The 27,803-nt window shown below is 51.3% G+C and overlaps 11 protein-coding genes across 11 annotated transcripts; 5 read left to right on the plus strand and 6 right to left on the minus strand.

The window, feature by feature from the left end:
- Positions 1 to 43: 43 nt before the first annotated feature.
- HO133_004043 (uncharacterized protein) lies at positions 44 to 649 on the minus strand (the record flags this gene model as incomplete). The annotated part of the gene is made up of 1 exon (XM_037294962.1): positions 44 to 649. One exon carries the CDS (start codon positions 647 to 649, stop codon positions 44 to 46), a length of 606 nt encoding a protein of 201 aa, XP_037149009.1.
- A 435-nt stretch (positions 650 to 1,084) lies between these two features.
- HO133_004044 (uncharacterized protein) lies at positions 1,085 to 3,043 on the plus strand (the record flags this gene model as incomplete). The annotated part of the gene is made up of 5 exons (XM_037294963.1): positions 1,085 to 1,331; positions 1,800 to 2,210; positions 2,266 to 2,626; positions 2,676 to 2,933; positions 2,995 to 3,043. The coding sequence occupies 5 exons, from the start codon at positions 1,085 to 1,087 to the stop codon at positions 3,041 to 3,043; spliced, it is 1,326 nt and encodes a 441-aa protein (XP_037149010.1).
- A 444-nt stretch (positions 3,044 to 3,487) lies between these two features.
- On the minus strand, positions 3,488 to 4,595 carry HO133_004045 (uncharacterized protein; the record flags this gene model as incomplete). The annotated part of the gene is made up of 2 exons (XM_037294964.1): positions 3,488 to 4,419; positions 4,475 to 4,595. 2 exons carry the CDS (start codon positions 4,593 to 4,595, stop codon positions 3,488 to 3,490), a joined length of 1,053 nt encoding a protein of 350 aa, XP_037149011.1.
- A 388-nt stretch (positions 4,596 to 4,983) lies between these two features.
- HO133_004046 (uncharacterized protein) lies at positions 4,984 to 6,039 on the plus strand (the record flags this gene model as incomplete). The annotated part of the gene is made up of 6 exons (XM_037294965.1): positions 4,984 to 5,162; positions 5,286 to 5,316; positions 5,380 to 5,417; positions 5,473 to 5,497; positions 5,557 to 5,941; positions 5,993 to 6,039. The coding sequence occupies 6 exons, from the start codon at positions 4,984 to 4,986 to the stop codon at positions 6,037 to 6,039; spliced, it is 705 nt and encodes a 234-aa protein (XP_037149012.1).
- Positions 6,040 to 9,918: 3,879 nt separating this feature from the next.
- On the plus strand, positions 9,919 to 10,471 carry HO133_004047 (uncharacterized protein; the record flags this gene model as incomplete). The annotated part of the gene is made up of 5 exons (XM_037294966.1): positions 9,919 to 9,932; positions 10,009 to 10,103; positions 10,156 to 10,185; positions 10,250 to 10,378; positions 10,437 to 10,471. The coding sequence occupies 5 exons, from the start codon at positions 9,919 to 9,921 to the stop codon at positions 10,469 to 10,471; spliced, it is 303 nt and encodes a 100-aa protein (XP_037149013.1).
- A 502-nt stretch (positions 10,472 to 10,973) lies between these two features.
- Positions 10,974 to 12,045, plus strand: HO133_004048 (uncharacterized protein; the record flags this gene model as incomplete). The annotated part of the gene is made up of 2 exons (XM_037294967.1): positions 10,974 to 11,052; positions 11,135 to 12,045. The coding sequence occupies 2 exons, from the start codon at positions 10,974 to 10,976 to the stop codon at positions 12,043 to 12,045; spliced, it is 990 nt and encodes a 329-aa protein (XP_037149014.1).
- Positions 12,046 to 12,489: 444 nt separating this feature from the next.
- On the minus strand, positions 12,490 to 13,269 carry HO133_004049 (uncharacterized protein; the record flags this gene model as incomplete). The annotated part of the gene is made up of 1 exon (XM_037294968.1): positions 12,490 to 13,269. One exon carries the CDS (start codon positions 13,267 to 13,269, stop codon positions 12,490 to 12,492), a length of 780 nt encoding a protein of 259 aa, XP_037149015.1.
- Positions 13,270 to 13,915: 646 nt separating this feature from the next.
- HO133_004050 (uncharacterized protein) lies at positions 13,916 to 15,316 on the minus strand (the record flags this gene model as incomplete). The annotated part of the gene is made up of 5 exons (XM_037294969.1): positions 13,916 to 14,019; positions 14,175 to 14,619; positions 14,680 to 14,961; positions 15,017 to 15,193; positions 15,251 to 15,316. The coding sequence occupies 5 exons, from the start codon at positions 15,314 to 15,316 to the stop codon at positions 13,916 to 13,918; spliced, it is 1,074 nt and encodes a 357-aa protein (XP_037149016.1).
- A 653-nt stretch (positions 15,317 to 15,969) lies between these two features.
- On the minus strand, positions 15,970 to 18,169 carry HO133_004051 (uncharacterized protein; the record flags this gene model as incomplete). The annotated part of the gene is made up of 4 exons (XM_037294970.1): positions 15,970 to 16,659; positions 16,710 to 17,336; positions 17,387 to 17,876; positions 17,925 to 18,169. The coding sequence occupies 4 exons, from the start codon at positions 18,167 to 18,169 to the stop codon at positions 15,970 to 15,972; spliced, it is 2,052 nt and encodes a 683-aa protein (XP_037149017.1).
- A 1,315-nt stretch (positions 18,170 to 19,484) lies between these two features.
- HO133_004052 (uncharacterized protein) lies at positions 19,485 to 21,647 on the plus strand (the record flags this gene model as incomplete). Its single annotated transcript, XM_037294971.1, has 4 exons — positions 19,485 to 20,082; positions 20,131 to 20,555; positions 20,608 to 21,497; positions 21,557 to 21,647. 4 exons carry the CDS (start codon positions 19,485 to 19,487, stop codon positions 21,645 to 21,647), a joined length of 2,004 nt encoding a protein of 667 aa, XP_037149018.1.
- Positions 21,648 to 22,113: 466 nt separating this feature from the next.
- Positions 22,114 to 27,620, minus strand: HO133_004053 (uncharacterized protein; the record flags this gene model as incomplete). Its single annotated transcript, XM_037294972.1, has 3 exons — positions 22,114 to 25,672; positions 25,727 to 27,077; positions 27,131 to 27,620. The coding sequence occupies 3 exons, from the start codon at positions 27,618 to 27,620 to the stop codon at positions 22,114 to 22,116; spliced, it is 5,400 nt and encodes a 1,799-aa protein (XP_037149019.1).
- Between the last annotated feature and the right edge of the window lie 183 nt (positions 27,621 to 27,803).

A 27,803-nucleotide genomic window follows, 5' to 3' on the forward strand; every position in this document is an offset into this window, starting at 1 on the left:
GGACTCGACTTGGAGGCAACACAGCTCAATCACTATTCTCATGCTAGACAGCCTCATGGCCCGATGTTCCCACATCTCGTGCTTTGCCAATCCTGGACTCCCTCCTAAGCTGGCGCTTGGCTCCCACGGGAAATCGTTTTGCGGTACCGCACCCAGTACACGTCGTGACTAGGACGTCAGCCCAAGCTTTCCTGGCCCCGCGGCTGTTATTCTCCATATAGGACGTAGACGTAGATCCTGGCATTAGAAGAATGTCACAGCGCTTGCATATCGTATGCTTCATCGCAGGAGATAGCCTAATCTGGCTTTTCAGCGATATCGCTCGGAGGTGGACAACCAGCTGGCGGGAGAGAGCGGATTCTTCGGATACCCTATCATCATCAGAACTGATTTTGCGCATCCATATTTTTGGTTCGGTTGGCGAAATAGGGAGGCTCTCAGACACAGCCTGAGAGGCAGCTACTGCGCATTGAAGCTCTTCACCAGGCTTGTTCTGTTTCTTGGCCTCATTATTGACGCAATTCGATCTCACTTGCGGTTGATCTGTACCTTTCGCAAGGTAAGTGGCAGCTTGATATAGGTAGGAAATCCTCGAATGTAGATGTTTCTGAGCAAGTCCCTTCTGCGTTTTTGCTTTATCTTGCGCCATGGCTGGCCGATTGAAACTTCATGCAGCAGCACAGAGAGCTGCAGATTGGTGGCAGGCTGAATTGGCCAGAGTGCCTTCTTGTAAATTTTTTTTTTGAGATGATGTCGTCGCAGGGTGGACCGAAAGCGAATGATTCACTTTCCGCGCGATGATGGATTCGGTCTAGCTGCGATTCATTTCAAGTTCTCTTGGCTCCTTGATCATCCATTCTTTCGCAACAACATTCAACAACTTCATCCAACTCAATCCCTCACTCCGACATCTTACGGCTGATAACTACTGTCTCTAAGGATCTCGGGCTAGTCAAGGCCGTTCGATTTTGACTGCACATTTCAACACAGCCGGCGTTGTCCCTGTAGCCTTGCGTTACCACTCGACAATAGTCTCACACTACATCCCCCTCCACTCTATCCCCAGCTCCCGTCATCCTACAACATGTCTCACGAAGAAGATCTCATTGACTACTCGGATGAGGAACTCCAAACCAACGATGCAGCAGCCGCGGCGCCAGCAGCCACCAATGGAGCCGCAACCAAGAAGGGTGACTTGACCGTCTCTGGAGGTAACGCGGACAAGAAGGGCAGCTATGTTGGCATTCACTCTACTGGTTTCCGGGATTTCTTGTTGAAGCCAGAGCTTCTCCGCGCCATCACCGACTGCGGTTTCGAGCATCCATCGGAGGGTCAGTCATAAGTTTCCTCCCTAGCTTCCTCCAGTGCCTCGTGTGTCCATCCGTCCGTCCATCTTCGCGAGAGGTATCATTGCGCTGTTTCGTTCCAACCGCGGGCGGCCCAAGGAAGTCTCACCGGATCTGGCTACACTGTATTCCGGCTGCAGATAGCAATAACGGATTGAAGGCGCTTCAAGTGAATCTCATTGCTGCTGTCATCTTCACCGATGATATCCACAATGATGGGGGCTCTAGAGCATCGTATTTCCAAGAGACTTCCGAGGCCGCCTGCAGATGCATTGAGCATACTATAAAAGAGGTTCTTTTGAGTATTGGTCTGCTTGTTTGGCTTTGGCAGAGCAGACATACTTCCTGGAGAATTATGTAATTGCGAGATGGACGGACATTGAAATGGACCGGGCATTTTAATAAATATCATTTCGGGAAAGCAAGTCTAACTTCGGCATCGCCTCATCACAGTCCAGCAAGTGTGCATTCCTCAAGCCATTCTTGGAACCGATGTCCTGTGCCAGGCAAAGTCCGGTCTCGGAAAGACTGCAGTCTTTGTCCTTACGACGCTTCAGCAAATCGAGCCAGTGCCCGGCGAGTGCGCCACTTTGGTTATGTGTCACACACGCGAGCTCGCCTACCAGATCAAGAACGAATATGCCCGGTTCAGCAAGTATCTTCCGGATATCAAAACTGGGGTCTTCTACGGCGGAACACCGATGCAGAAGGATATCGAGACGTTGTCAAACAAAGACACTCACCCTCACATCATCGTTGCTACACCCGGTCGATTGAACGCACTGGTCCGCGACAAGAAGCTTCGTCTCGGAAGCGTGAAGGTCTTCGTTCTTGATGAATGTGACAAGATGCTGGATCAGATTGGTAAATCACGTATGAAAGTTCGAATATACGTACAAAAGCTGAGACACCACTTCAGACATGCGCCGCGACGTCCAGGATATCTTCCGCGCCACTCCCACTCAAAAGCAGGTTATGATGTTCAGTGCTACTCTCGCTCAGGAGATTCGCCCAATCTGCAAGAAATTCATGCAGAATCCTCTGGAAATTTACGTCGATGACGAGACCAAGCTCACTCTTCACGGCCTTCAGCAGTACTACATCCAGCTCAGCGAGGCAGAGAAGAACCGGAAGCTCAACGAGCTGCTAGATACCCTCGAATTCAACCAGGTCATCATCTTCGTCAAGAGCACTCTGCGAGCGACGGAGTTGGACAAACTGCTTCGCGAGTGCAACTTCCCAAGTATTGCGGTGCATTCTGGTGTCAGCCAAGAAGAGCGGTGAGCACACGTTTGAACTGATGTCACCAATGCATGCTGACGATGATAGTATCAAACGCTACAAAGAATTCAAAGAATTCAACAAGCGTATTTGCGTTGCGACTGATGTCTTTGGCCGTGGTATCGACATTGAGCGTATAAACCTAGCCATCAACTACGACTTGCCCGGCGATGCAGACTCCTACCTGCATAGAGTTGGCCGTGCTGGACGATTTGGAACAAAGGGTTTGAGTATCTCATTCGTAAGCAGTGAGGCAGATCAAGACGTCATCAAGGCCATTGAGACGAGATTTGAGAACAAAATCCCGTAGGTGCCGAGAAGCAGAGTCTTGGGGCAATGCGAGTATATTTGCTAACAGCCGCAATAGTGAATTTCCAGAGAAAGGTGTTGATGCCAGTACCTATATGGGGAACTAAAGAGGGATCCGTCGATGTTTCCCAACGGCTGAGGCATGTCTTTCGGTTTTCCCTCTTTTTAGGCTATGCGGCCGGCTTGCTATCAACATTATGGTTCCCGACCAGTGGAGCGTTTTTCGAAAAATGGTGGATTTCTTAGCTCATCCAACAGGTACTCAAGATAGGATCTAGTTTACTGAACACGAAACATGCCTTGGTTTCTCATTCCCTTATACTGCATCTTGATCGTGGCAGAAACCTTGCCGAAGAGCTAGAAACGCTTCGAGTACATTTCCTCAGGCGTCATCAGCCGCATCTCTAAGCTTACATACTAGTATTTAAGTACGAAGTTTTTCTCATTCACCCGTCATAGCAAGACTCCCACCCCATTCAGCACTTGAATGAAGTAGGATGCAAAGAATGCATGTCTTGTTTCTTGACTCGAATTCCCACCATTGGTATCACTTACCCTAGCTCAAAACCCTCCATTCCCCCTGTCAAGACCTTAGCCACCCCTGCAGCCGCCCTCCCCACTTCACCTCCTTCTCTCTTCGCCGCCTCAACTTCACTGGAAACAATTGCATAAAACCTTGTTTGGAATATCCTGTGGCGTTCCTCTCGCTCAACATACATTTCACTTTCTTCATCCCTTGGCGGTCCAAAAAGGTTGAGATGGGCAAAGGCGTTCGAACGTTTCGGTAGCATATGAGCCTCTACATACCTTAATGGGAAGGGCCATTTCTCGGCACACATAGCATCTTCGTCGGCGTTGTGTTCCTCCATTAGCCCGGCGCGTAGAAATGTAGCCAGTACATTCAATGTCTTGACCGTCAACTTACCCTCTGACCCTTCTCTTCCTAGAGTAGGAGCCCGAGATGATGACCATGCATTGGCCCCCACGACCGGCCCTGTACCAGGTGTGAGGGAAGGAGCGTGCCAGTGCAGTACAGTCAGCAGGCATTTCAACGTCTTTACCCAGCCACCGGCGCAGGAGACAAGCTCGTTGGGGCAGGCTTCGATGGCCCAGAGTAACAAATCGGTGGCTGAGGAACGAATATCTGCGGCAAGATGGGTGAGTCCGGCGCGGATATAGAGCAGAGTTTGTCCTGTATGAGGTTCAATCTCTCGAGATGGAAGAGTGCGAAGAAGTTTGAGGAGTTGTATGCGAACGCTATTGCTGCCGTCCAGTATCAGAGGGTTGAGTTTCGATAGGAGGACGCCGACAGGCTGTGGGAGGGTTATATTGACGGGCCGGGAGGTAAGAGCCGCAGTGAGGTAGGCAAGAGAGTCGCGTCGTTGAGACGATGAGCGGGAGGAGAGAAGGGACAGGTGGTGGGTGAATTGCGTGGATTGAGTGGGGGCATTGGTAGTGAGGGACTGGTGGGCGAGGACGATGGCTTCGAGCAGAGTCAGCGAATTGAGTGTTAAGTTCGGTCTTGTGCATCCACTGACCCTTTGCCTTGAAGCTTGTGTCCGTGAAATTTTCTGGCTTGGGGCGAGCTTTACCAACCTTCAGCTTGGGTTTCTTGAAGTCTTTCCTCTTCTCATTCTTCTTTTTTGCACTCGACCCCATAGCTCTTCAGGGCGGCCGTTGCCTTGGTTTGTGAGTATCTGTAATAATCGTGGCCTTGATTCGAATAGTGAGGCAAGTTTGCACGCTATTGTTTGACATGCTGTGCGGATGGAGGAGCTGTCTATCCTGGCTCCACGCTAGCTTAGTGATCGGCAATTGATTGCAGCAGACAAACCTCTCAACACTCCACCTTAATGACAGTCCATGGTACAGATAGTAAACCTGAACGTTCTGGACTCGATAGTATTCTCGTGGGTGCTTTCGTTGAAAAGATGCTTTGAGCCAACAGTGCAGCCCATAGCAAAACTCTCGACGAAACATCTTTCCGACGCTCCGGTTGGGATTGGCCGTATGGACTTAGAAAATAGCCAAAATACCACGGTCCAGCATGAGCTCTTACTTCCTCAACTTTACCACGTTTGATATCCAACTTTGGCCGCCTCCACCGAAGATAGACCCGAAAGTCTTCGCTGAGTACGCCCTGAATCCTTCGTTGCTGGTGCCCTTACTGCTGGTCTACCACACCTTCACTTCAATAGTGCTACAAGCCCAAAACTTCCGCGACTAGTATGCATTCATCCCGTCCCCTTTCATGCCTCTTGCTCGGGTCGTGAGACAAGTCTTGGAAGAAAGAGATACAGCTTCAGATGATCCCCTTGATAAAAAATAACTAACTCCGAAATGGTGCAGCCCAGGACGACGTGATTCTGTCTGGTATCAGGTTTGTTTTGGTCATTTGTTCGTGCTGGAGCTTTTCATGATACGTCTGCTCCTCGTCTACCAGAAGCATTGTTCGCTGTCGGAGAACATCCACCTACTGGTGTTTGCCGTAGTCAGCAGTTTGGTCAACGCAGTGGCCTGAGACACGTCTACTAAGCGTGAACAAGATGGTACAACCAACGGTATGCCGCTCCGTTGGGTGCTATACGCCGTTCAATAGAAGCTGACAGCAGGAACTTAGCCAGCAGCGACCTTGGAGAATTTGTCACGCCTAGCATCGAAACCTGGTGTCCAATCCACCCTCATTCTCTCCAAATCTGACGGCTCTATCATTCGCAGCACTGGGCTTCTTGCTGGATCGTCATCCTCGTCTTCACGAGACCTATCCGTGGGGAATGGTTCAAGCCATGATGGTTCCGTAGAGCCGGTGGATGCAATAAGAACTGGGATTGCTTATCCTAGCAGCACAAAAGATGAGAAGAAAGGTCACAGTGCAGAGGACATTGCACGAATGGTATTTGCGTTTGTGGCAGGAGCAAAGGCATTCACAGAGGGCATGGACATGTCGGATGAAGTCAAACTCCTTCGGTTGAGGACACGCAAGACTGAGATAGTCATTGTCCCGGGTATGTTCTATACCGCTTTCCATTGGGCATCATGCTGAGAAGGATGGACAGATGCGAAGTTTCTACTCGTTGTCATACATGATACTCCGCCAGCTTAGTAGGGGGCTTTCGCTTGCCGTGCCTGGATATGCGATGGACCATTAAGGCTATACCCAACAGGGGTCTCGCGCAGATATGGTGATGGCAATAAGACATGATACCACTCGACGTACCTTCTCCGGAGATGTATCCGTCGACCAAGGCTTCCTAACACAGGGAGCGAGTGGACCCTGAATACCAATCATTTTCAGCTCAACGTTGTGTGCCTCTGTCCTCTCAGAAGTGATGAGGCTGATGAGGCCGATGAGGCCGATCTGTAGTAATGGAACCAAGGGTAAGGATAGCCGATTGTATCTATTTGCTTTCAGGACTCTTCGACAGAGTTCAAGACGATCTCGTTCAGACCCGAAGCTAATTGTTTCCTGAAGTGCCTGATTAATTTCATCGAAGCTTGTTGCCACAAGCTTCAATTTCTCCGATCAGCACGCGTGAAAGGCGAATTACCTAGGTATCCGTCCACCAATGTACCAACTACGAAGCGAGCCGAGTGCCCAGCCTGAGCATAGCTGCAACGTCTGTCAGTACTCTAACAACAGGTAACCTGAGAGGACTTCTAGAAGGCTAGTGGCGCTGACGGCGCCGCTGTTCACTGAATCACCAGTGTGATAGCGTCGAATACTGGATTACTGGCTGTCAATGAGGGTGCGGTCGTTGCAAGATCAGTTGCTTGTAAATAAAGCTTTAAGGCGCCGCCACCCTCCACCTAGCTCGCGTTGCATCACTTGCATGTCTCGTCATCCATCTTAGCACTCGTATGCTGATCAGAACAATTACAAAGCTAAGCGCATACCCGTGCTCATCACAGACACATTTCTATCCACAGGCGGGAGTTGTAACCTGTACCAGTGCGACGGTTGACGCGATAGTGATGTCCAAGACGCTGCAGGATGCAAGCCAACAAGTCGACATCTGATTTAAGTTAGATCAGGCCCTGTCCCTCCGTCCGCCAAAACCATCCTCTATCCCTATGGCACTGTTGGAAATGCTCGCAACAGCGGCTATGATTTGGAATGTTACCTCGAGCTTGGTGATGGTTGTCCGGGTTGATGAGCTATAATATTATCGATCCCGCGTTTGATTGGCCTAGCTGCATGACAGGCGACGAGCAAAAAGAACGAGGCACAGGGAGTGCATCTCTTGATCACACTTCCATTCTTAGACTACGCGATACACTTGTCTTGTTTTCTATTGATTTCCACCAAGAGATTTGGTCTTGATCTATGCAAGTTTTAATCTGATTGTACTGATGGTCCTTTCAGTACGATGAGGCGGACCGCCTTTCTCTTCTAGACTAGGGAGAGAGCTCGACACCATTGTACTATTTATTAACGCCATGTCGCATTCGATATATTTCTCCTACTTTCATTTATTGACCTCGTCGTGTGCCCATCTCCCCTCTGGTCCATATCAGACATCATGGCGAACCCGGGGGGTATCGCAAGGGACTTGGACGGTGGTGACCCTCGCATAGGCTCATCTGCAAGGTGCAGGTTTGGCGAGTCACAAGCTGCCCGACCGCAGTGTCACGTTCGAAGAGTATTGCGTTATGCTGCCATCATGCGCGCCAATTACCGTACCGTGGTACCAGCCCACACTGACAACATCTACACCGTATGAAGCCTGAAGACGTTTAACCCTTTCGCCAAGGAGACCTAAGCCACGACCACAGAGGCAGAAGTGAGTGAGAACGGCACGACGTCCTCTTCGCCCGATCGAGCCCAGCCCTTTGCCATTGCAGAGGAAGATTATGTCCAAGCCTCCCGTGCGGTTCGTACAGCCACATGGGGTGCTGTCTTCTTCCTTATCACCATGGATACCCTCGGCTCTTTATCCAGTCCTTAAGCACCTTCCGTTCGAGCAGCTTTGGCGGAATGCACGCTTACACCGTTCGACACATAGATGGGCAATCAGACAGATAATTTACAAGCCTAACGCTGTCCTCTACATATCTTCGCTATATTCGCTGGCTAGTAAGCTATCCGTAAGGCCTGATCTCGAATCTTGATGTTGACTACCTGCAATGGAGGATACTTGCTATGGAAGATGGTCCTACAGTTGGACTCTGATCGCTACCCTCTCAAGACCTATGGTGATATCGCTATTAATGTATAGGGTCAAACCGTACGACACGGTGTCAACATCCTGCAGACGTTCCGGTTGCTTATCAATGTTGGCATCATCATCATTTCTGACGGGCAGAGTCTGTCACAGATGGCCGCGAAAGGACCGAGCCTGGACCAAAACGGCGTATAACTCATCATTCTTTGCTTGGTATGGGCCATCCCGGGCATGTTTCTTGGGCAGATCCGAACCTTGGCAAAGCTAGGGAATCTAGGACATTTCCCCATCTCATTGAACGTCATCATTGTCGTTTCAACGATGGCTGTCACTGCACACATGCTCCCTAATTACACGGCTGCCAACCCCGCCTACATGATAGACCCAGGTCTCATACTAACGACTGCAAGTCCACCAGAGGGAGTGGCTTTTCAGGATCAGGTCGTTGGACTTATGCAAGCAGTCTACTCGTACGGCGGTGCCATGTTGTTCGTGGAGTCTATGTCCGAGATGAGGCGAATCTTTAACTTCTGTAAGGGTATGATCCGTGCCCAGACATTCAGCTGCCTCTGCTACACGCTTTTCGGCATCCATGTTTATTCTTACTAAGAGCGAGTCATCATTGCGAGCTTCTCTCCCCAGCCTTTACTTCCTGATTCGTACTGCGTTTGGAGTAGCGAGACTTGTTGCAAGAGTAAAACATGCCAGGAATCTGTTTCATGACCTGGTCTTCATCCTAGAAGATACATGGTAAGCCCGAAAGCAATCAGGACGTCGCGTGTCTATGAATCTCTAGCTATGCCTGGCAGACGGTAGGTAGTAAACGCGTTTGGTTCCACCTCCGGCCTTATCGCGGCCCTGCTTCGTGGCAACATCGGCATTAAAGTCATTGACACAAACGTACTCATGGACTTCTTCAAGGTTCCCAGCCTTGGAACGAAGGCGGGCAAAGTGGCCTGGTGCGAAGTCGTGCCTGTGTATTGGGACATTGCATTTGCCATTGCCTCGGCCGTTGCTTAAGTGGGCAATTTGGGAGGTTGCCGCAGCTTGCATTCTGCAGCCCCCCTACAATTTCCCACCTTTGATGTACCTGGGCTTCCAGATTAAGAAACGGGTTATTCGAAGCGGCGAGCGGTTCGACAAGCAGCGACAGGACGGACGACTCGTCTCGACGATGGCATGATACGTCGACCTTCAGCAGCAGCAGCCCTATTTTGTCAACGGATGTATCGATGAGAAGGGCAACAATTTTCGCGGGACGAAGGGTACAATATGGCGATTTTTGGATATTTATTGTCCAAAAGATGAATCTCTTGAATATCATTTTGCTGTGTAAGGAATGTAGTCCAAGTAAAGTTCTGGCATGAGTGGATGAACCTCTTGCCTCTTTCCGTATTCAAAGTGGGTCCTCGCAACAATCTAAAGTACGCTAAAGGAAGGTCATGAAACGCTGCCCCGCAGTGACGTCACGGACCCTTGATGGTTTCATATACAAGTATAGATAACAAAAGAGCACGAGAGCAGTCATTCTGAGCATATATAGCAGTGCGAAAACGTGCCAAGGTGGAAACTGTTGATGAATAGGCAGAAAGATGAATTGCGTGACCACATACCACTAAGGTATGTATCGCGCGCGTTCCTCGGTAACACCAGTAGCGTCGGAAACAAACGATAAATACTCTATTGCCCCTCCTTCCTTTCAAACATTCCTTTTCTTCACAACCACCATCATCTCTACCATTCATCTGCACAAACAATTGCTCAAGTAAATCCACAAAGACTACAACACACTCAAATCTGCAAGCCAAATCGCCATCATCATGTCTGATCTTGGGTAAGTTCTATTTCTCTCCGGCAATCTATGCTGCCTAGCCACTTGAACCGCTGCCTGACACCAACTTCGACCGCAGACGCAAAGACTTTGGCGATAAGGCTGAGGAGAAGTTCACCCCTGATTCTCAGAAATCTCTTTTCGACAAGACCAAGGAAGGTGTTACCGACGCAGGTAAATTACATTTCCATACCAGCCTGCCGGACCTCTGACTGACAAGATCCAGGTGACAAAGTTGCTGGCAGCGTTCAGCCAAGTACGAATCCTCCTCCTCCATACTGCCCTGCTCGGGACTTCATGCCCTTGCTGACACATCAAAGGCGATGATAAATCAATCACCCAGAATCTATCCGACTCGACTAGCACTAAGCCTGGCGAGGAGAGCTACCTAGACACCGCCAAGAAGACCCTCGAAGATGCCGTCGAGTACGTTGAAAAAACCGCTGGTGGTGCGTATCATTTTATCCCGTCTCAATCATCTCTCGCTGACAATGTCCTCCGTAACAGACGTATACAACAAAGTCGTCGACAGCACCAAATAGATCCCCAGCATCATGATACCCACTACAGCAATCGGTTTCTTTGTCGCTCCGTTCTTGAGCGCCCCCACTCCTATGAGAATCCTAGTGGCCATGGCAATGCACGGTCTCTGCTTGGAGTGAATGATGGCTTGTGGACGAACGGATGAGAAATAGTGATGGAAGCGTTGCTTTTGCTCTGAACGAGCTTGATAGCAATAGTCAATGCAAGCCTAAGGGCAAACTTTGATTAGACTACATTTATGCTCCTACTTTTGGTGATTCGACACGTAGATTGGTGGCTTTCCCCTTCAGCTCATGGCTTCTAGTGAAATAGATTCATACATTGTCTACTCAATCTCCATGATTATTCCAAAATCACTCTGCAACCATGATCCAATACATATCACTCCTACCAAACAAAGCAGCGCTCTAAACCGGCCCGCATCTGGTCACCACCCTTTGTTCACCACGCCCTTAAGAACCATTATCTCAATTATTATAAACCCTTTCCACGTCTTCGACCATGGCCAAAGACAAAGACCGCGCTCAGAACCCGGCCGCCCAACAACGGAAGCTCGAAAAGCAGAAAGCCCTCAAGAAAGGTTCGACCTCGACCTCACCCTTGCCCTTTTCCACCTCTCCACTTTGTCCAATCGCATTAACTGACGACCCCTCTCCCTTCAGGCAAAGCAGCCGTAGCAGCCCAACGAACCGAACGCTACGCCTCTCGTAATCCCCGCCGTCTCGAATCGACCATATCAGACCTTCACGCTCTGAAAGAAAGCCAAGGCGGAAAACTCTCGGCCAGGGATCAGCGGCAGCTTGAGGAAGCAGAGCGGGATGTTGCGAGGGTGAAGAAGGCAAGGGAGGTATTGGGCGACAAGGCTCCTACATTCAGCAGTCATAGGGGTGGAGGCGAAGCGCGAGGCCGAGGGGACGGTAGGAGAGGGGGAGGAGGCTACGGGGGGCTGGGGAAGAGGAATCGGGAGGAAGAGGAGAGCAGTGGTGGGGAAACGGATGAGAGTGTGAGGAAGATACCCTGGCCGAGGGACACACCGCCGCCTGTACCACGACAGCGAAGGGAGGATCGCCCGAGGCATCCTACGAACGCGAACAGCGAACCGCTGGGTGCTGAACGGAGGCTACAGAGTCGTGAGGGGGCAGAAGCCGAGGTGCCGGATACAACGTTACCGGCGAAACCGGCGCCGAAGACGACGTATGAGAGCAAGCCTGTGGTCAGGGATTTGAGGAAGGAGGCTACGGCGAGGTTCGTCCCGAATGCTGTGAAGAGGAAGATTGATGCTACCAAAGGAGTTGGGGCCAAGTTGTTGGAAGAGGAGGAGGTGGAGAAATTGGAGAAGGAGGGTTATGGGGCTGGCGGGAGAAGTTTCGGGGATGGCGTGAGGGGAAGGTCTGTTGTTGATGCTGCGCCTGAGATTGACGGCGTAGATGCGGAGGACGAGAGAGAAAGAAGAAGGCTGGAAGAGGAGGAAGAGCAGTTCAGGCAAGAGATGGAGATGGTGGAGGCAGGTGGAGAGGAGGGCCATGGACCAAAGCGAGTCATGGTAGAAGAGGTCAGCGAGGACTTACAGTAGGTAGATGATGATACATTAAGTATTGATCTGTCTTGAACGTCGGAGTCTACAGAATGCGATGTGGCTGTGACGTTCTGTTCTTGCTTTCTTACACATACGAACTCCCAAAAAACCTTCGTACACCTCATCTCCAATGACACCTGTCTCTCCTCAAAACAACGGCATCATTGCATTGGTCTCGTAGACTAGGCAGCCTTGCCGTGTTCCTATCGTGAGTCTTCATCCCGTCATATTGTCCATGCCATGTTGATTTCCGTCCTGGACGTCCTTCCTTGCGTCAAATGAAATGCCTGCCTTGCTCGACGAAGCCCTTAGCGAAGTGTGACATGAGGTTTTGCAATTTTGCAGGCGAGCCCGAAAGTCCCACAAATTCCGGGTCCAAGGCACTTTCACTTTGTCGTAGGGTCTCTCGAACGTCTGGCACTTGGCGTCGTCTCGATCTCTTCATAACTCAAGCACTTCCTGCTCTACCAAGCCGGTATACTTCTCATACCCGTCCTCCCCAACCAACCTCGCCTTTGCAATTTCATCTTCACTGACGCCACTCCATTCTCCCTCGGGTATCCAGCCAATATATGCTCTATCCCCAAAACCGCCAATCCAATACACCTCCCTCACGACCAATCTTCCCCACCAGCTCTGATGGATCTTGTTACCCGGCAGCCACGCCTCGGCATCTGGATGTCTGTTCAGGAAGCAAGCCTCCACATCATAGGACAGAACCTCGGACGTAGGAACCGGCTCGATATAACCAACCAGGCTGAAGCGCGGCATGTTAGCCGGGGAGTACGTGTAGATATCGTCACTAGGCGGCGCTGTAATTGGAGGATGCCAGCGCAATGAGAGGGTGACATTGGAGCCGGCGCGTGTATTGCGGAAGGTGGTGGCGATACTGATTGCGAGGATTGTAGGATTGCAAGTTTGAGGGGAGCAGGAGGCGTAGTAATCCATTAGACCTATGGGAACACCGCCGAGGTCTGAGGCGGGGTGTGAGAGGGTAGAGAAATCATCCTCGACGGAGGAGGTGGCGGGGAAGACGGTAGAGAGGGTGGCGATGGAGGATAGGCCGAGTATCCGACGGGCTAGTACGGCGGATTGGTGGACTGTGGGGATACGGTATTCGGTGGAGAAAGAGGGGGGGTTGGAAAGGATATGTTGCGGGGGTGGGGCGGAAGCGGAGACGAGGAGGAGGATTGAGAGGAGGAGACCGGTCGGGAGGAACATCTTCGAGGATGAAAAGAGGGTGTGTGAGAGGCGCAAGAAGGTAAATGAGAGCAGAGAGAGGTGGTGTTTACATCGAGGGAAATCAGATGGACACGGACCCGCACAGGGTTGATACTGATAGAATGAGGACATGTTCTTATCGAGGCGACTGGACTGATCTTCGCGAGAATTGGTGGGAGATTACTCCGTACATATTGGATTGGCTATGGAGCCTTCTTGCTTATGTGCAGTCCAACTTTTACTGACCCTCCGCGCGCATCGAGGATAGTGTCCTCGACGATCGCTGTCATCAGGATTGCATGCTCGCTTTCTTTGTTCGTTTGCTTCGGTGCTGTCTGTTTCGGTCATACTTCCAGCTAATAGTTCGATATTTTGTCGCCTCCATACTGCACCTTGCGGATCATTGACCGGTTACAGTCCGCTATGTTCTGAATGCCGGCTAAGCCCATACTTTGGTCGAGGTCCTGCGCATTGGCTGAGAACGGTGCTCCGACGCATATTAGGGAACCAGGAATGCTTACTGCTAACAAGCCTCGGACGACATCTCGAGCACCAAGCTTCCCTCCTACTGCCAGGCCATATACAAAGGGTCTGAGTGTAGACGTCAGCTGGACTGTTATGCAAGAACAGGACGCGGGGGAATGATTCACCTGCCGATCAGCACGCCCTTCGCCCCTAAACTCAAAGCTTTGATGATATCAACGCCTGTCCTGATACCACTATCGAAAAGAACCGTAAGCTGATCCCCAACTACGCAAATTTCCGAGTTAGCATTGCTTGGTCGAAGTAGGTAATGGAATTGCAAGACAGGTCTCTGGAGTAGAAAGGTCCTCTTGCTCCCGAAACATGTCTTGCGACTCAATTTCAATACCACGTAGGAAGTATCAGCTCCGAAATGCACGTACCAGCCTCCACAATCTCTGGTAGCACTTCCAAACTCCCAATGGCTCCATCCAGCTGTCGTCCGCCATGGTTGCTAACCACGATCCCGTCAACTCCAGCTTGGACTGCCATCCTCGCATCGTCAACATGCTGGATTCCCTTCAAGACGATTGGGCCATCCCACTCCTTCTTCAGCAGCTCCAATTGCTCCCACGTGTGGGCGGCGCCGCTGAATACGGCTGCTTCCCATTCGCGGCTTGCCTGTAGGATGTCTTCTTCAACTTCAATGTTGTGCTTTTGCTTGAACTTCCGGCGGAAGACTGGGTCAGAGAAGCCTGTTTGGTCTCCAATCCCTGAGGCGAAAGGTACATATGCATTGTCGAGATCAGCAGGGCGCCAGGAGAGAGTCCAAGTGTCCAGGGTTACAAGGAGGACGCTGTAGCCATGAGACTTTGCACGGTGCAAGAGCTGTACAAAACTGTGTCAGGCACTGAAGCCAAACAGTCTACAGATGTCTGGGCGACGTACTGATACGGTGAGATCATCGTCTTGGGGCCAGTATAGTTGGAAGAATCGCACACCATCCCCACTTGCTTTGGCCACGTCCTCGATGCTGGCGCTCGACGCTGTGCTGAGGATATATGGAACTCCAATCTCGGTCGCGACTTCTGCCACTCCAAGCTCCTTGTCTGTGTGAAAGATGGTCTGGACGCCCACCGGAGCAATGAGAAGAGGTGATTCGAGCTTGTGACCGAAGAGTTCGACTCTCAAGTCTCGGTGTGTGGTGGGCCGGAGCATGCGGGGAATCATCTGGTCGGTGATTGTCAGCCATTGAACCATATTGTATGATTGAGGTGAATCGTGCCTTCCATTGTCTAAATGCCAGCCGGTTCGCATCCATCGTGCTTTTCTCACCGGCTCCACCAGCAACATAGTTGAAACTTCTAGCACCAAGATATTTTTTTGCCTGTTCTTCAAGCTTGTTTGGATCGGTGGTCACGGTTGGTAGTTTGTTCTTGAGCAAGCCATCCTCGTAGATTTCCTACCCAATTGGTCTTCGTTAGCTTCCGGTTGCATTCAGCTCAAGGGGGAGTTTTACCGCTTGGAAGGCGCCATACTTGCGGCCGCCCTCGGGTTGCTCGGGGTGCTCCTGAACTTTCGGCATAGCTACGCAGAACCAAGAGTCTCTACGATTTGAGGACTCTTTGTGTGAATGATAGCGTGTGGAGATGTGAAGCCAATGATGAAGTAGGGCAATTGAGAGTGGAGCTGTTTATTAGAGTGATCAATTGAATCTTCGGCGCAAAAACCCCACCAACGTCATGAGCGGAAAAACAGGCCCGGTGCCGGGAATCTTTATGTAAAGGGACACTGAAAGAATTGTAGAACCACCTCGCGATATTATTGAAATGCGAACATTCCCGCAAATTGTATTCAGAAACAACTTTGTCAGGTCCATGCATGGACGTCAGAAAGACCAATTATAAGCAGCCGCGGAACATTTCCCTCAAAGCAATTCAAAATCTAAGTGGGAAACAAGCCAAGTACTTCAGTTTTTTTTTAGAATGTATTATATAGCCATTGTGTAGCGATACAGTGTCTTTGTTGGTACATGATAGCAATGTCTCACATCATTGGGGTATACGCTAGAATGTCGTAGATGTAGCAACATGAGCAAAGTGCAAGCAAAACCGAGCCACGGGAGATGTCGTTGAGATCTTTTGGTTAGTGAAACAATGAAAAAGGTACCGGCTCTCTGATCCAGTCCGAAAGCTCGTATCCTGACCCGCGCGGGCGGTAGAGAGGTCACGATGGGGCTCAGACCCCAGCTGGCAGGCTGAGATCAATGGAGCCATACGGCAACACTTGACGAACAGTGATCAGGCTCTTCGTGGCAAGAGCGAGAAGGTGGTGCAGTGCTTGAGCTGCGACGATCTTACTGTGTTGTGTAGGCGGCAGTAATCGTTCGAAGGACGCGGAAAACTTTGAAAGACCATCTCCGGCAAGCTCATCCTCATCATCGCTTGCATGGGCGGGAAGGGCCGTGATTTCGGCTTTGACGAATTCTAGGAAATTGTTGGCCTCTTGATTCAGTGTTGCTCTCATCCATTGTGACTGTCCAGCTGTTTGAGTATCAACGGCGGCAGCGGGACCATAAAGCTGGAAGTCGTCAAGGGCTTGATCATCAGAGATCTGGCGACCACCGAGAAGCTCGTCATCATCTTCAACAGGAAAGTTTTCAAGACTGCTGTAACGTTGGCGCCCGCGGCCGAGGAGAGGACTGGCGCTGAGGATTCGACTGGCGCGTCTATCCTGTGAGCTGGGACCAGCAGCAACGGGTGGTAAAGAGCTAGGAGCGCCAGCACTCGTAGGGAACCCGCCAATACTGCCGGCGAAGCCACGACCACGGATGACGGAGCCTTGACGAGAGCCGACGGCTGAGCTGATATTCCATGGCATAGAAGGATCTTCGAGTGCTGGCGGAGCATGACGCCCAACCTCGACTTCCTAGAAATGGTCAATGGAGAAAAAGATCCACTGACGGTACTCATGCATACATCGTTGCCTGAGATCATTATTGTCCCGTCGTCATCCAACATCATGTCGTCTCCACGGCCGATCTGAGCCCCGTCGCCGTCTCTGATCCGTACGCGTCGGGCTTCGCTACCAGAGTCGTGGTCTTCCTCGTCATCACGTCCTCTCTTCTGTCCAGCGATAGAGATTCTGACGCCTGTCAAAGCTTCCATCATGGCTTCGCCTGCAAACATATCCAGAGGACTTTGGAGCTTTGAGCTGCCTAATCCAGCACCTACACCGCCAATGCCAGCTCCGACGACCCAGAAAGCAGCATTCTTCTTTGCGAGGACAGGAGCTTTGTGGCTCCTTTTGGCTGCGGTTGCCTCGGCCATGTTCGCAAGGTAGTCGGTCTTCCATTGGGTGAGGTCAGTATTGTGGAGCTCCTGCATTTCATCCACTGGCAATGTTTTAGGTGTTCGACGCTTATGCTGCAGAGGAGCATCTGCAGACTCAGACGATTCTTGTTCTTCATGTACACCCGACGAAGGACCGAGGATTCCAGAGCCGGCAGGAGCTTGAAGTGCGGTTGTTGGAAAAGCCTCGGCGTCAGGCAGGACGATGTCGTCGTCGATTTGGGGAAGGTCAAGGTCGAGGTCCATTGCACCGGGCTACTATTGGATGAGTCGTCTGCTCGATTTAATTTGGGAGTCAGACTTACCTCCAATCGGCCAGCTTGGTGACCTTCCATTAGTTCTTGACGCACACGAGCACTGGCGGCAGAATCACTGCCTAGCCGTATGCCGCCAGCCAGAGCAGCACCTGGTCCAGGAGTAGGCTCTTCCACCAAATTGCCATCGGCGTCAATGGTGAAGCCGGGATCGATGTTAAAGCCTTCGTCTTCGTCGTCCAACAGACGGCCGATCCGTGCACTACGTTGAGCTGAGCTGACATTCTCACCCGGAAGGATGAACCCGCCCAGGTCTCCAGCACCTCCGCTACCAGAGCTAGGTATTACGAGGCCGAGCATTGACTCGTCAGCTTCAGCATGGCTTGAAAGGCTAGAGCGCTGTGAATGGGGTGATAGTATGCTGGAACGGCGAGAAGAGTCGTCCGTAGAGATATCGAGCGCAGATAAGTCAATGTCGAGTCCCGGAAGGGCGAGATCTGGGAGGAACGCTGGGTCATCTTGAATGACGAGCTGGTCGGAGCTGCCAGTGTCCTCAGTGCAAGTCCACTGTTCAAAGACCCGAACTTACCGCGCTTTCCCAGCGTTAGGATCTAACTCCGAGGTACGAACGGCTTTGAGGAGCGCTCTCATGTTACTCTGGGCAATTTGCGCGTCGGACAATACATAGCCACATTGCTGGGAGAAGACGCGAGAGACACCATAGCTGTGAAGAGTATGAGCAGGCTTCAAGATGCCCACATCCTGGGAACCTACAGCAAGTTGCTTTGCAATCTCAATGCCATTGGCGCTTCCGGTTGGATGATGATGCTGCATGTCTTCGGGATGTCGACGTCAAGGATAGCCTTTCGATTGATCTTTTTGGTGTTCGACCGAGACCCAAGCGTCGCGACAAGCCTGTCGATGTCAGCTGCATGCTGAGATTCAAATCTGAATGGGAGAGTAAGTACGTACCACACAGTCGCGACGCCTCCTTCACGAGATGTGAGGACTTGCAAGCGGAGGGTAATTAGCTGGCAAGCTCTCGAACTCGTAATGGCATTGGAAACGTACTTTCGTGGCTGTAGAACATGGCGTGGAGACGGGAAGATGATCACTGGAGAGCTTTTTCTAAAAGGAGATGATGAAAAAGCCAGGATGTCCTGGATAAAGGAAGTCGGAGGAGACAAATACAGGAAGATTTGGCAGCTGAACTTGGGCCTTGTATGAAGGAGAGAAGGAGGTGGAGGAAATGGAATATGACGCGCCATACTCTAGTAGTCGAAGAGGAGCTACGGACCAACTTAAGCTTGTCGAGCATTTGGAGCGCTTTTGAAGCCTGCGTTTACCATCTCACAAGAGCAAGTCATTACTTCATCATTGGTATAGCATTGATACACATGTTGATAAGGGCAAGAGTGAAGAGACTGCATGGAACGAAGTGCGATTTCGAATACGGCTGTGATGGGCATTTCTATGCTCATTGCTCAGTAGAGAGCGGCGAGTTTGGAACCATAGATCTTGTCAATGTGACGCAATGGGGCATCAGAAGGGATTCTTTCAGTCGACGGTGGCCTTCACACACACGAAAAGCATGATGAGAGATGCTACAGTGGCATGAAATATCTTTCTAGCTGGATTGTAAGCCAAGACTTCTTTGGCCTCTGGACAGATGATAACATGTGACCTCAGCAATTGAGTAGCCGACTCAATCCTACCTACTCATCTCCAAAAAGGGACGCGGTATCGAGGAACTTTTATAGCATGGTGTGTAATGTAGTGATAGGAATCATAGGATTAATAAGGATGGAAGGAGTGAGTTACTACCGCAGTGGAAGCCGAGCAAATGCCGAGGCGCTTAGGCTAGTGTCGCGCCGCCAACGGCATGAATCAAGGGAAATCAAAACATTATTACCTTACTTACATTAAGTAAAGTAGGTATCTAAGGCAAATATTATAACCACACAATTGCACCAGCTTTGTACCTGCTCTTCTTTCGGGACAGACAGCGTTGCCAATCCCCCTGCCCCGAATCAGAGCACGTCTTTCAGCATCATACCATTCTGTCAGAGCTCTACTTCTAACCAAGCCAGCCCGTCGGGTTGCCTGGTGTTTGCTGCCAACCTCTGACCAGAGAACAACCGTTCACGGCATGGCGGCCATTGCACCTCCACCATCACCTCTGGGTAAAGGCAAACCCAATTTCACCTTGCCCATGCCACCTCCTCTTCTCCACACTCGTTCCGCTAATGACATCTACGAGCCACCGCACACGCCAACCAGCGCCGGGTTCACATCTCCGCATGCCACCCCTCAAGGCAGTCCGAGCAAGAATAAGCTTCCTCCAGGGGCCAATGAACTTCCAGATGTTTTCGAAAATGCCTTGAAGCTTGGCCCAAGCAGCCCTAACAAGGTTGGAAGGCAGCAATTGAGTCCGCACTCACCGAATAAAGGCGCCAGGCAAGGCTTCGAAGAGATATTTGACGAAAGCATCAGTCGTCCAGAATATGCCTTAGGCCCTGGAAGTCCAACTCGCAAGTCGGGAAAGGAGAATACACCTCCAGGCATACGGCAGTCAAAACCAGCGACGCCCAATCAAGCCGCAGTATCACGTCAGGAGCCATATCAGGCTAGGGACACAGACTCTGGCCCCAAGGGACGATGCAATGCTCAACGAAGTCTGACACCTGAAGAGCTGGAGAAGCTGCAATTGCCCAAAGTGAAACGTCTTGCGAACGTTACCCAGCTCTGTCAGTACCGCCAGTGAGCAGAATGATGTCTAAATCTAACGTCTCTAGATTTCTTGGACCACTACTTTGATCTCCTGAGTTACGTGCACCACCGCCAGAGTCGTGAAGCGCTCTTCAATTCCCAGTTTCCCGCCCCTCCAGCCACTCCTGCAGAAGAGTACGAAGCGGCAAGACACAAGTATTTGGGCAGAGAACGGGCAAATCTTCGGAAGCGCCGCACAAGACTCCGTCATGGAGACTTCCAGATCCTCACTCAAGTCGGTCAAGGTGGCTATGGACAGGTGTATCTGGCAGCCAAGAAAGACACTAGAGAAGTCTGTGCCTTGAAAGTAATGAGCAAAAAGCTCCTCTTCAAATTAGATGAAGTCAGGCATATCTTGACAGAAAGGGACATACTGACAGCAGCCAAAAGTGAATGGTTGGTGAAGCTACTATATGCATTCCAGGACGACAAGAGCATCTATTTGGCAATGGTATGAATATTCTGCTCTTTGGTTTCGAGCCTAGATTGACTCTTTTACTCAGGAATACGTCCCAGGAGGCGATTTCCGGACACTTCTCAACAACACTGGTGTACTGCACAACCGTCACTGCCGCTTCTACATCGCCGAAATGTTCTGCTGCGTTGATGCCCTCCATCAGCTAGGCTACATTCACCGGGATCTGAAGCCTGAGAACTTCCTCATCGACTCTACCGGTCACGTTAAGCTCACAGACTTCGGCCTCGCAGCTGGCATGCTTTCCCCACAGAAGTTCGAATCAATGCGAATCAAGCTTGAGGAAGTCGGCCAGCTCTCCATGCCCTTCGGCAACCCTATGGACCAACGCTCCGTCGCCGAACGACGTGAGGGCTACCGAGGCTTGCGTGACCGCGAGGTGAATTATGCCAAGTCTATCGTCGGATCTCCTGATTACATGGCGCCCGAGGTACTCAAGGGCGAAGAGTACGACTTCACTGTCGACTATTGGTCTCTCGGCTGCATGCTCTTCGAGGCCTTATCCGGATACCCGCCCTTCGCAGGTTCCACTGTCGACGAAACATGGCACAATCTGCGTCACTGGGACAAAGTGCTCAAGAAACCTAAGTTTGAAGACCCGACTTACTTCCTTTCTCCCCGTACCTGGGATCTGATCCAGCGCTGCGTGAATTCGAAGAAGAACCGCTTCCGTAATATCAGCGAAATCTACAAGCACGCTTATTTCGCGGAAGTCGACTGGTCGAAGTTGCGAGAGCAGCGAGCCCCATTTGTACCGGAGTTAGATGGTGAAACAGATGCAGGCTATTTCGATGACTTCAGCAATGAGGCAGATATGGCCAAGTACAAGGAGGTGCACGACAAGCAGACTGCATTGGAGAACATGGCGGATCGGGATGAGAAGATGGGCAAAGGGTTATTTGTTGGCTTTACTTTCAGGTATGCCCGAACCACAGTTTGTATTCCTACAGGATTACTGTGCTGACTCTTGCCTTCAGACACCGAAAACCCACCGTCGATCCCAGCGGCAAGCTGACCAGCCCCCGCAAGACCCTCCCTACAGATGGCTCTTTCGGCACTATCTTGTGACGAGCTTGATGGTTCTTTCTTCGCTTCAATGTCTGTTTTACAAGCAACATGTTTGCCATGCGCCATGAATTTCTTTTCTCGAGCTATCTTCTTCCCGGGACTTTGAAAAATGCAGGCAGCATTGAATATTATGGTAATGAAACGGGTCATGCCTACGAGAGACGGGGTACATGGCGACTGCGTCTTCTGACGGAACGATAGAAACGGGCGCCAGGGTACAAATAGCATAGCATGTGAACACTCGAATGCCTCTTCACACGATGAAGGAATGCCCCAGAAACGCGAGTGATACCTATCTATCGCTAGTGCAACTCCATTCCTTACTAAAGATACCATATTAAGATACAAAACCCTCCTCCGCATCCAACGCTCTATCTCTCTCCAACGCCTGGCCTTCTCTGCATCTGTTTTCCAAGCTTTCACGCCCTTCGAACATGCCAATCCCGAATCCAGCACTCGGAACCAGTTATTGACGCTGACGCTTTTTCTTTTCACCCCGCTCTTCCCCCCCACTGCCCCAGGGCTTTTCCCCTTGTGGTAGCGCCCAAGGATCCTTGCTTCCTTCCTTCCTTCCACCTCGCTTTGCATCGATACCCCGGCCAGCCACAGCATTGTAGCCACTTCGCTTTAGGGGGCTGTGCCCACCTCTTAGCTGCGTGTGGTGCACTTCTCCTGAACTGCCTTCGTTGCTGGTCGTAAAGTGGCTGTCGAATGATGGAAAAGACACTCCGAGCGACCAGGAAAGCTGCTTCTGATGTGTTGGATCTTCTGAATTTACAGGAGCTGTGTCCTTTGACCCAGCAGCTGTAGAATCCCTGGTTTCTTCGGACGTGGCGGTTACGCTCTGATCTTGCTTCTCATTTTCACTGCGTAGCTCTTTGCCCTTGCTCTCCCTCTGCCCATGCTCATGAGGCTTCTGCTGCACTTCGTCCTCCGTCTCCTTGACCTCTGGTTCCGGCTCCTCATCCTTTACCTCAGTCACTCTACGCACGTCGAACTCTCCACCCAAGGGTCTGAGCTGGGGATCAGACGTTGTCATGCGGTCCTCCTCTTGAGGGGTGCTGACCCGGTAACGATCATCAGACCAACGTCGACGATCTTCCCCCATTTCAGCGAAGATGTCCTTCAGCTTGCTGACTTGATTGAGAGCCACAGATGGTATGAGGGCTACTGATGGCGTTAGTCGCTCTTCAGAAGGAGTTCGACGGCCGACGGTGCTTGGTGAAGGTTCAGATTCCGTACTATATTCACTTATGAGAGAACTGTCCGATTCAGGATTGGCAGTCTGAAAGGCATCCTTATCTTTCCCGAGCTCGCGGACCAGGGTTTGCGGATCCGGCTTGTTGATAAGCAATGGGTGCCGACGCTGTTGCTGTTGCTTCTGCGAGGGCGTGCCTCGGGACGACTTGCCAGGGCTATTGGTTGTAGCCTTCCGGCACTCCGCGTCAGCAGGCGATGGCTCCGAAGCATTCTTTTCCACAAAACGAGAGGCATTTCTTGACCACTTTTGCATCTCACTGGTTGATGAATCGCGTTGTGGAGTTGTGTCCAGCAGCGCTTTGGCCCACAGGATTGACTGAGCTTCCGCCTTTGTGGTCTGCTGCTCCTGTGCGTCTGAGAACGAGTGATGGACGAATTGCGAAAGTTGCTGTCGCAGTGACTCTATTTTGGTCCAAGGTGGCGAGCCAGCCAGAAGTCGCTTCACAGCAGTTGCCTTCTTGACAACTTCGATCATTTCATGTTGCTTGGTCCATGCATCCAAACTCATCCCTGGTCCTATTTTGCCTTTCTCGTCAACCCAAGAAAGCATAGGCCCATGTTTGTTGGCGTGTTTCTCCAATGCGTCCCCTCCCTCGTCTATGGTTTCAAGCAAAATCAGTTCCGGGTCTTTAATTGTGAACGGGCTGGTGCCGGAGAGGCTTCGAAAACCAGCCTCCCTTAGAATGGTTTCAACGTCGTTGTTTTGTTTCTTTGTCGAGGAGTGATCGGAAGTGCTCGTTTCGGAAGAATGTGTTGATGTCGCATCGGAAGAGTTGAGACTGTTGAAAGTGGCATTGATATGCATCGCGTTGACCAGATGGAAGACTTGGTAGTTGTTCTTCTGCGCGTAGTACCGGTCAGCGTTCGAGACCTCCATCACAGTCTGATGACTGATCTTTGGCGGGGCCACTCTCACTCCATCGTCCATTAGGAAGGGAGTCTCTGGTTTGGGAAGGTCCTTCGATTTGTCGGTCGGCAGGGGGCGCGCCCCAGTGTCAACAGTCAAGACAGCAAAGTTCAGTTTCGTATTTCCCGTTGTCTGCACACTCGAACCCATCTTCGTGCCTTCAACGGCGAGACCTGTGACCTTGGAGGGAGTACCCATATCGTCTTCACTAGGTGCTTCCTTCACAGGTGTGAAGTTTCGAGGCTTCTTCTTCTGGTGTGTCTTGATCGGTGTCAAAGGTGCCGCTAGAGAACTGGATCGAGGTGGTATTGACGGTGCACGCTTGCGCGCTGGGCTCCTCAGAATCGCCCGATCGGAAGGCGGTGGTGAAGGCTGTATTAACAACATGCTTGGAGCTTGCTCGAGATCCTCTTCGATCCGTCCTAACGGGAACCCTCCGGATTCGACGTTAGTAGGGTTTTGCAATTCTCCTTGAACACCTTTGGTGCCCTTCCCTGTCTCGGAGGGCGCCAAGCTCGGTAGGGGTTCTGATTTTTGTTCTCTAGCAGTCTGCCCAGCATCGCGAAAACCAGGAAATAGTGTTGCCTCCGACGACGAACAAGCTGCCTGATCCATAGGCGATAATGGCTCCTGCGTAATACTGTTCGAGCGTTCAGTCCGGGGACTAGACGACAGCGTCGTGGAGCTTAAGATGGACGGGCCGGTGTCTGCAGATCCTTGTGTTGAACTGCTGACATCTCGTCTCATTGCTTGTGATATTGGCTCGAGAGGCACTGCTGACACGGCAGATGTCCCTGGTGCAGGTGCAGGTGCAGGTGCGGTTTCCGACACCTCCGCTTCATCGTTCTCCCCACTGCTGGGTTTAGGGACATTAGCAACGGAAGCCTTCGGCTGTTCGCCATCATCTTCCGTTGGATTGCGGCCTAAAAAAGACTGGTCCGGGGTTTCTAGGTCTTTCGGTAAGGTAAAAGCGGATTGCAAAGGGACTGTAGGGGCTATCATGTTGCTGGCTTCGATCTCGGACCCACCTTGCTTTCTATTTCCTTCCAAGCGGCCAGATTTCTTCAGAAATTTGCCAGCATCATTTGCAGAAGGCCTTGCCCGAGCTGTTGGCTTCGAATTCCCAGAGGCAGGTTGTACCAAGGGAGGCTCCGACCCTTTAATATCGGGCCCTGGCAACTTATTGGAACCTTGAGATTTTTTCTTGGGGGCTTTTGCGCGGCCTTCAGCGTGCCTCGAGCTGGTAGCTTGGTGGCCCTGCTGAACTTGGGGCTTGGCACTGAGGGCCGACACGATCTCCTCGACCCCGTCACCGGTAGACCTAAAGGCCTGATTGGCATGCATTTCTACGCTGGCGCCTGGCTGAACGAGTGCGGGATCCTGGTTCATTGGTCTCGAATCTACTTGGCCGTCTGTACCAGACTGACTCACATGGGCCGTTGATCCTGCTTTGCCATAAGAATCTGGAATTGCAACTGCTTCTTGAGGCTGTAGGCCTGACTCCTTCTGGCCCACGTCCACTGCAATGACACGCTCAGAAGGTATTCCCGTCTTTCCTTCTGAACTGCTGGTAGACTGTTTCTTCCCTCGAGCCGAACCTTTCGATGATTTGCGGCCATGTTCAATTTTTGATTTCCCTACACGAGTGGAGTCTTCGCCCTTGCATGACTTTGTTGGCGAGACATTGGATACTGGCCGCTTCGATTCTCCGTCGCTTCCATGCTGACAGTGGCCTGGTGACGCGTACAACTTGGGCCTGGGGTAGTTTGTACTGAGGAAACTTCCCTCGGGTAAGCTCGCAAATCGCGTTTGAGGTAGACGTTCCAGTGCTTCGGCAGCATCAACAGGGCTCTGGAAGCTGTGGTTGCTGACGTTAGTACTGCGTACGATGTTGCTGACGGGTATAACGTACTCTGCAAATGCAAATGAACGATTAATGTGATATTTTACTGGCGAAGATTCCCTCGGCTCACTAACGTCAAGGAGCCCTCGACACGGTCTAAGTAGATGCATCACAGCAGCTTTGTCGAAGTCCTTTGGTAGTCCACCGATCCAGATCGTGCAGCCCTCCTGCACTGGACGTCTAGGATTTTCATTTGCCCTTGAACGCTCTGGGGTTCGCGGAAATGGGGGTTGACTAGCGTTTGGCATGGGGGCGAGCGCGGGTCTCTGAAACTCTGGAATCGGGTCTTGTCGATCTTGAGCGTCCATTTGACGATCTGGAAGTTGGTGTCCAAAGGCGTGTGGGTCTAGCGGCTGGGAGTGGTGTGGTCGCACCTGTGTCGAAACAAAGCCGGCGTTCTCTTCGAACGCTTGTCCCTTCGCACTGACTCCTTGGTGCCGCACATTAGTTGGTATGGGAAGATTTAGTACTGTGGGACGCGGATCTTGGGTTGGTCCCTGTAGTTCATGGACAGCTGGCGAGTAAGGGTTCGACACTACACGTGAACGACCCTCCATTGCAGGTTGCATTGACATCTGTCCATAGTCAGGCGGGTGATGAAATGTCTCCTGGCCGTTGCCTGAGTTGTGACCTGGAGGCAAGTTGGGTTGTTGATAGTAACCAGAATATGGCACCCCTCCTGAAGAAGGGCGTATTTCTTGGCCCAACGGTATGGCATCAGGCGATCGAGGATAGAATGGCAATTGTATGTTCTGAAGAGCAAAAGATCGCTTCGGGTTTGCACCATTGGATGCCTGACGTGGGCCATTTTCCGTGTTGGACACCATTCGGGCATCGTCTGAGGAAGTTTTCTTGGGGTTCTTCTTTCCCTTGGGAAGATTGCCATCGAAAGTTCCTATACGGTTAAGGAGCGGAACAGGTTGGGTCGGAGGGGGCAGTGGGCGGTAACTGAACGGACCAGGAAGACCTCGAGACGGTATGGCGACATGACTATCCGGAGGCCAGGAAATGTGGGCATCCATGGCGTAGTGAGTTATGGGATCACTATGGAAGTCCCCACGGCTTGTGCTTCCGGGATAGACATGTTCTAAGACCTCTGTTGATGACGTGAGACGTGGGAGAGGAAAACGTGCTTGCGAAGTTGGGCATTTGCCTGGAGGCCCAGGCAAGTGGCGAACTAAACCTCCTTGCTGTTGAGGCTGACCGTGCTCTGGATTGGAGCTTGCTCTCATGCCCTGCGCAGCGGAGAGGTTTATAGGGAACGGGGACCGCGCTGGCGCTTGTAACTGTGTGAAACTGCGTTGGTTGTGCATCATATGTGCATGTTGTATCTGGAGACGAAGTGCGCTTTGACGAGCTTCTGCAAAGTGATCATCAGCGTATGCGCCTCATTTACAAGGAAGATAGTCATACCATCGTGGTCTTCTTGCTTTTTCAGATTTCTGATCTGCATCATCGCCTCTGTTAGGAATTCAATCCCATGCTCTTCGATGTCCTCCTTAGTAAAGAGGTCGGTGAGAGCATGGTAAGGTCGTATGTATGTGAAGGCTTCACTGTTGGCGCTTTTCCAACGGCCCACATAATCCTGGACCCTCGTTGCCTTTTGGGCGCTGACGCTTGCATTGAGTCCGGCAATGTACTCCAGGACTGCGCGAAGGAACTCAAAGCCATGGACCGCAGCGTCGCAGTAGTCAAAGTATTCATACACGTCCGTGTCCGTAACCGGCGCAGTGATCGCTTTACATACTTCTGGAAAGTCTTTCTGAAGCTTTGATACCATAGTCTGCTGGTCTTCGATGGGATTAGATCTGAGGATGGTTCGCATGCTAGGGATCTTTTCGCGTCGAGCATATTCGCCGTTGCACGTAGAAAAGATGGCCTTCCCATCGAAATGGTAAGCCATGGTGATGATGATGTGAAAAAGCAGATGCAAGGATGCTTCAATGCTCTATGCTCTAGGAGGCCGTGTTGTCGATCTTGGGAACCTAAGTGTTGACAGCATCCAAGCACAAAGTCATGGGGCGGGGATCCGGTATCCAAGGCTAGTGGGAGCTCTTCAATGTGTCATGACAGTGGTGCTGGTGGA

This window comes from Letharia lupina (assembly GCF_014066315.1).
Source record: "Letharia lupina isolate WasteWater1 chromosome Unknown contig_19, whole genome shotgun sequence".
Lineage (NCBI taxonomy): Eukaryota > Fungi > Ascomycota > Lecanoromycetes > Lecanorales > Parmeliaceae > Letharia > Letharia lupina.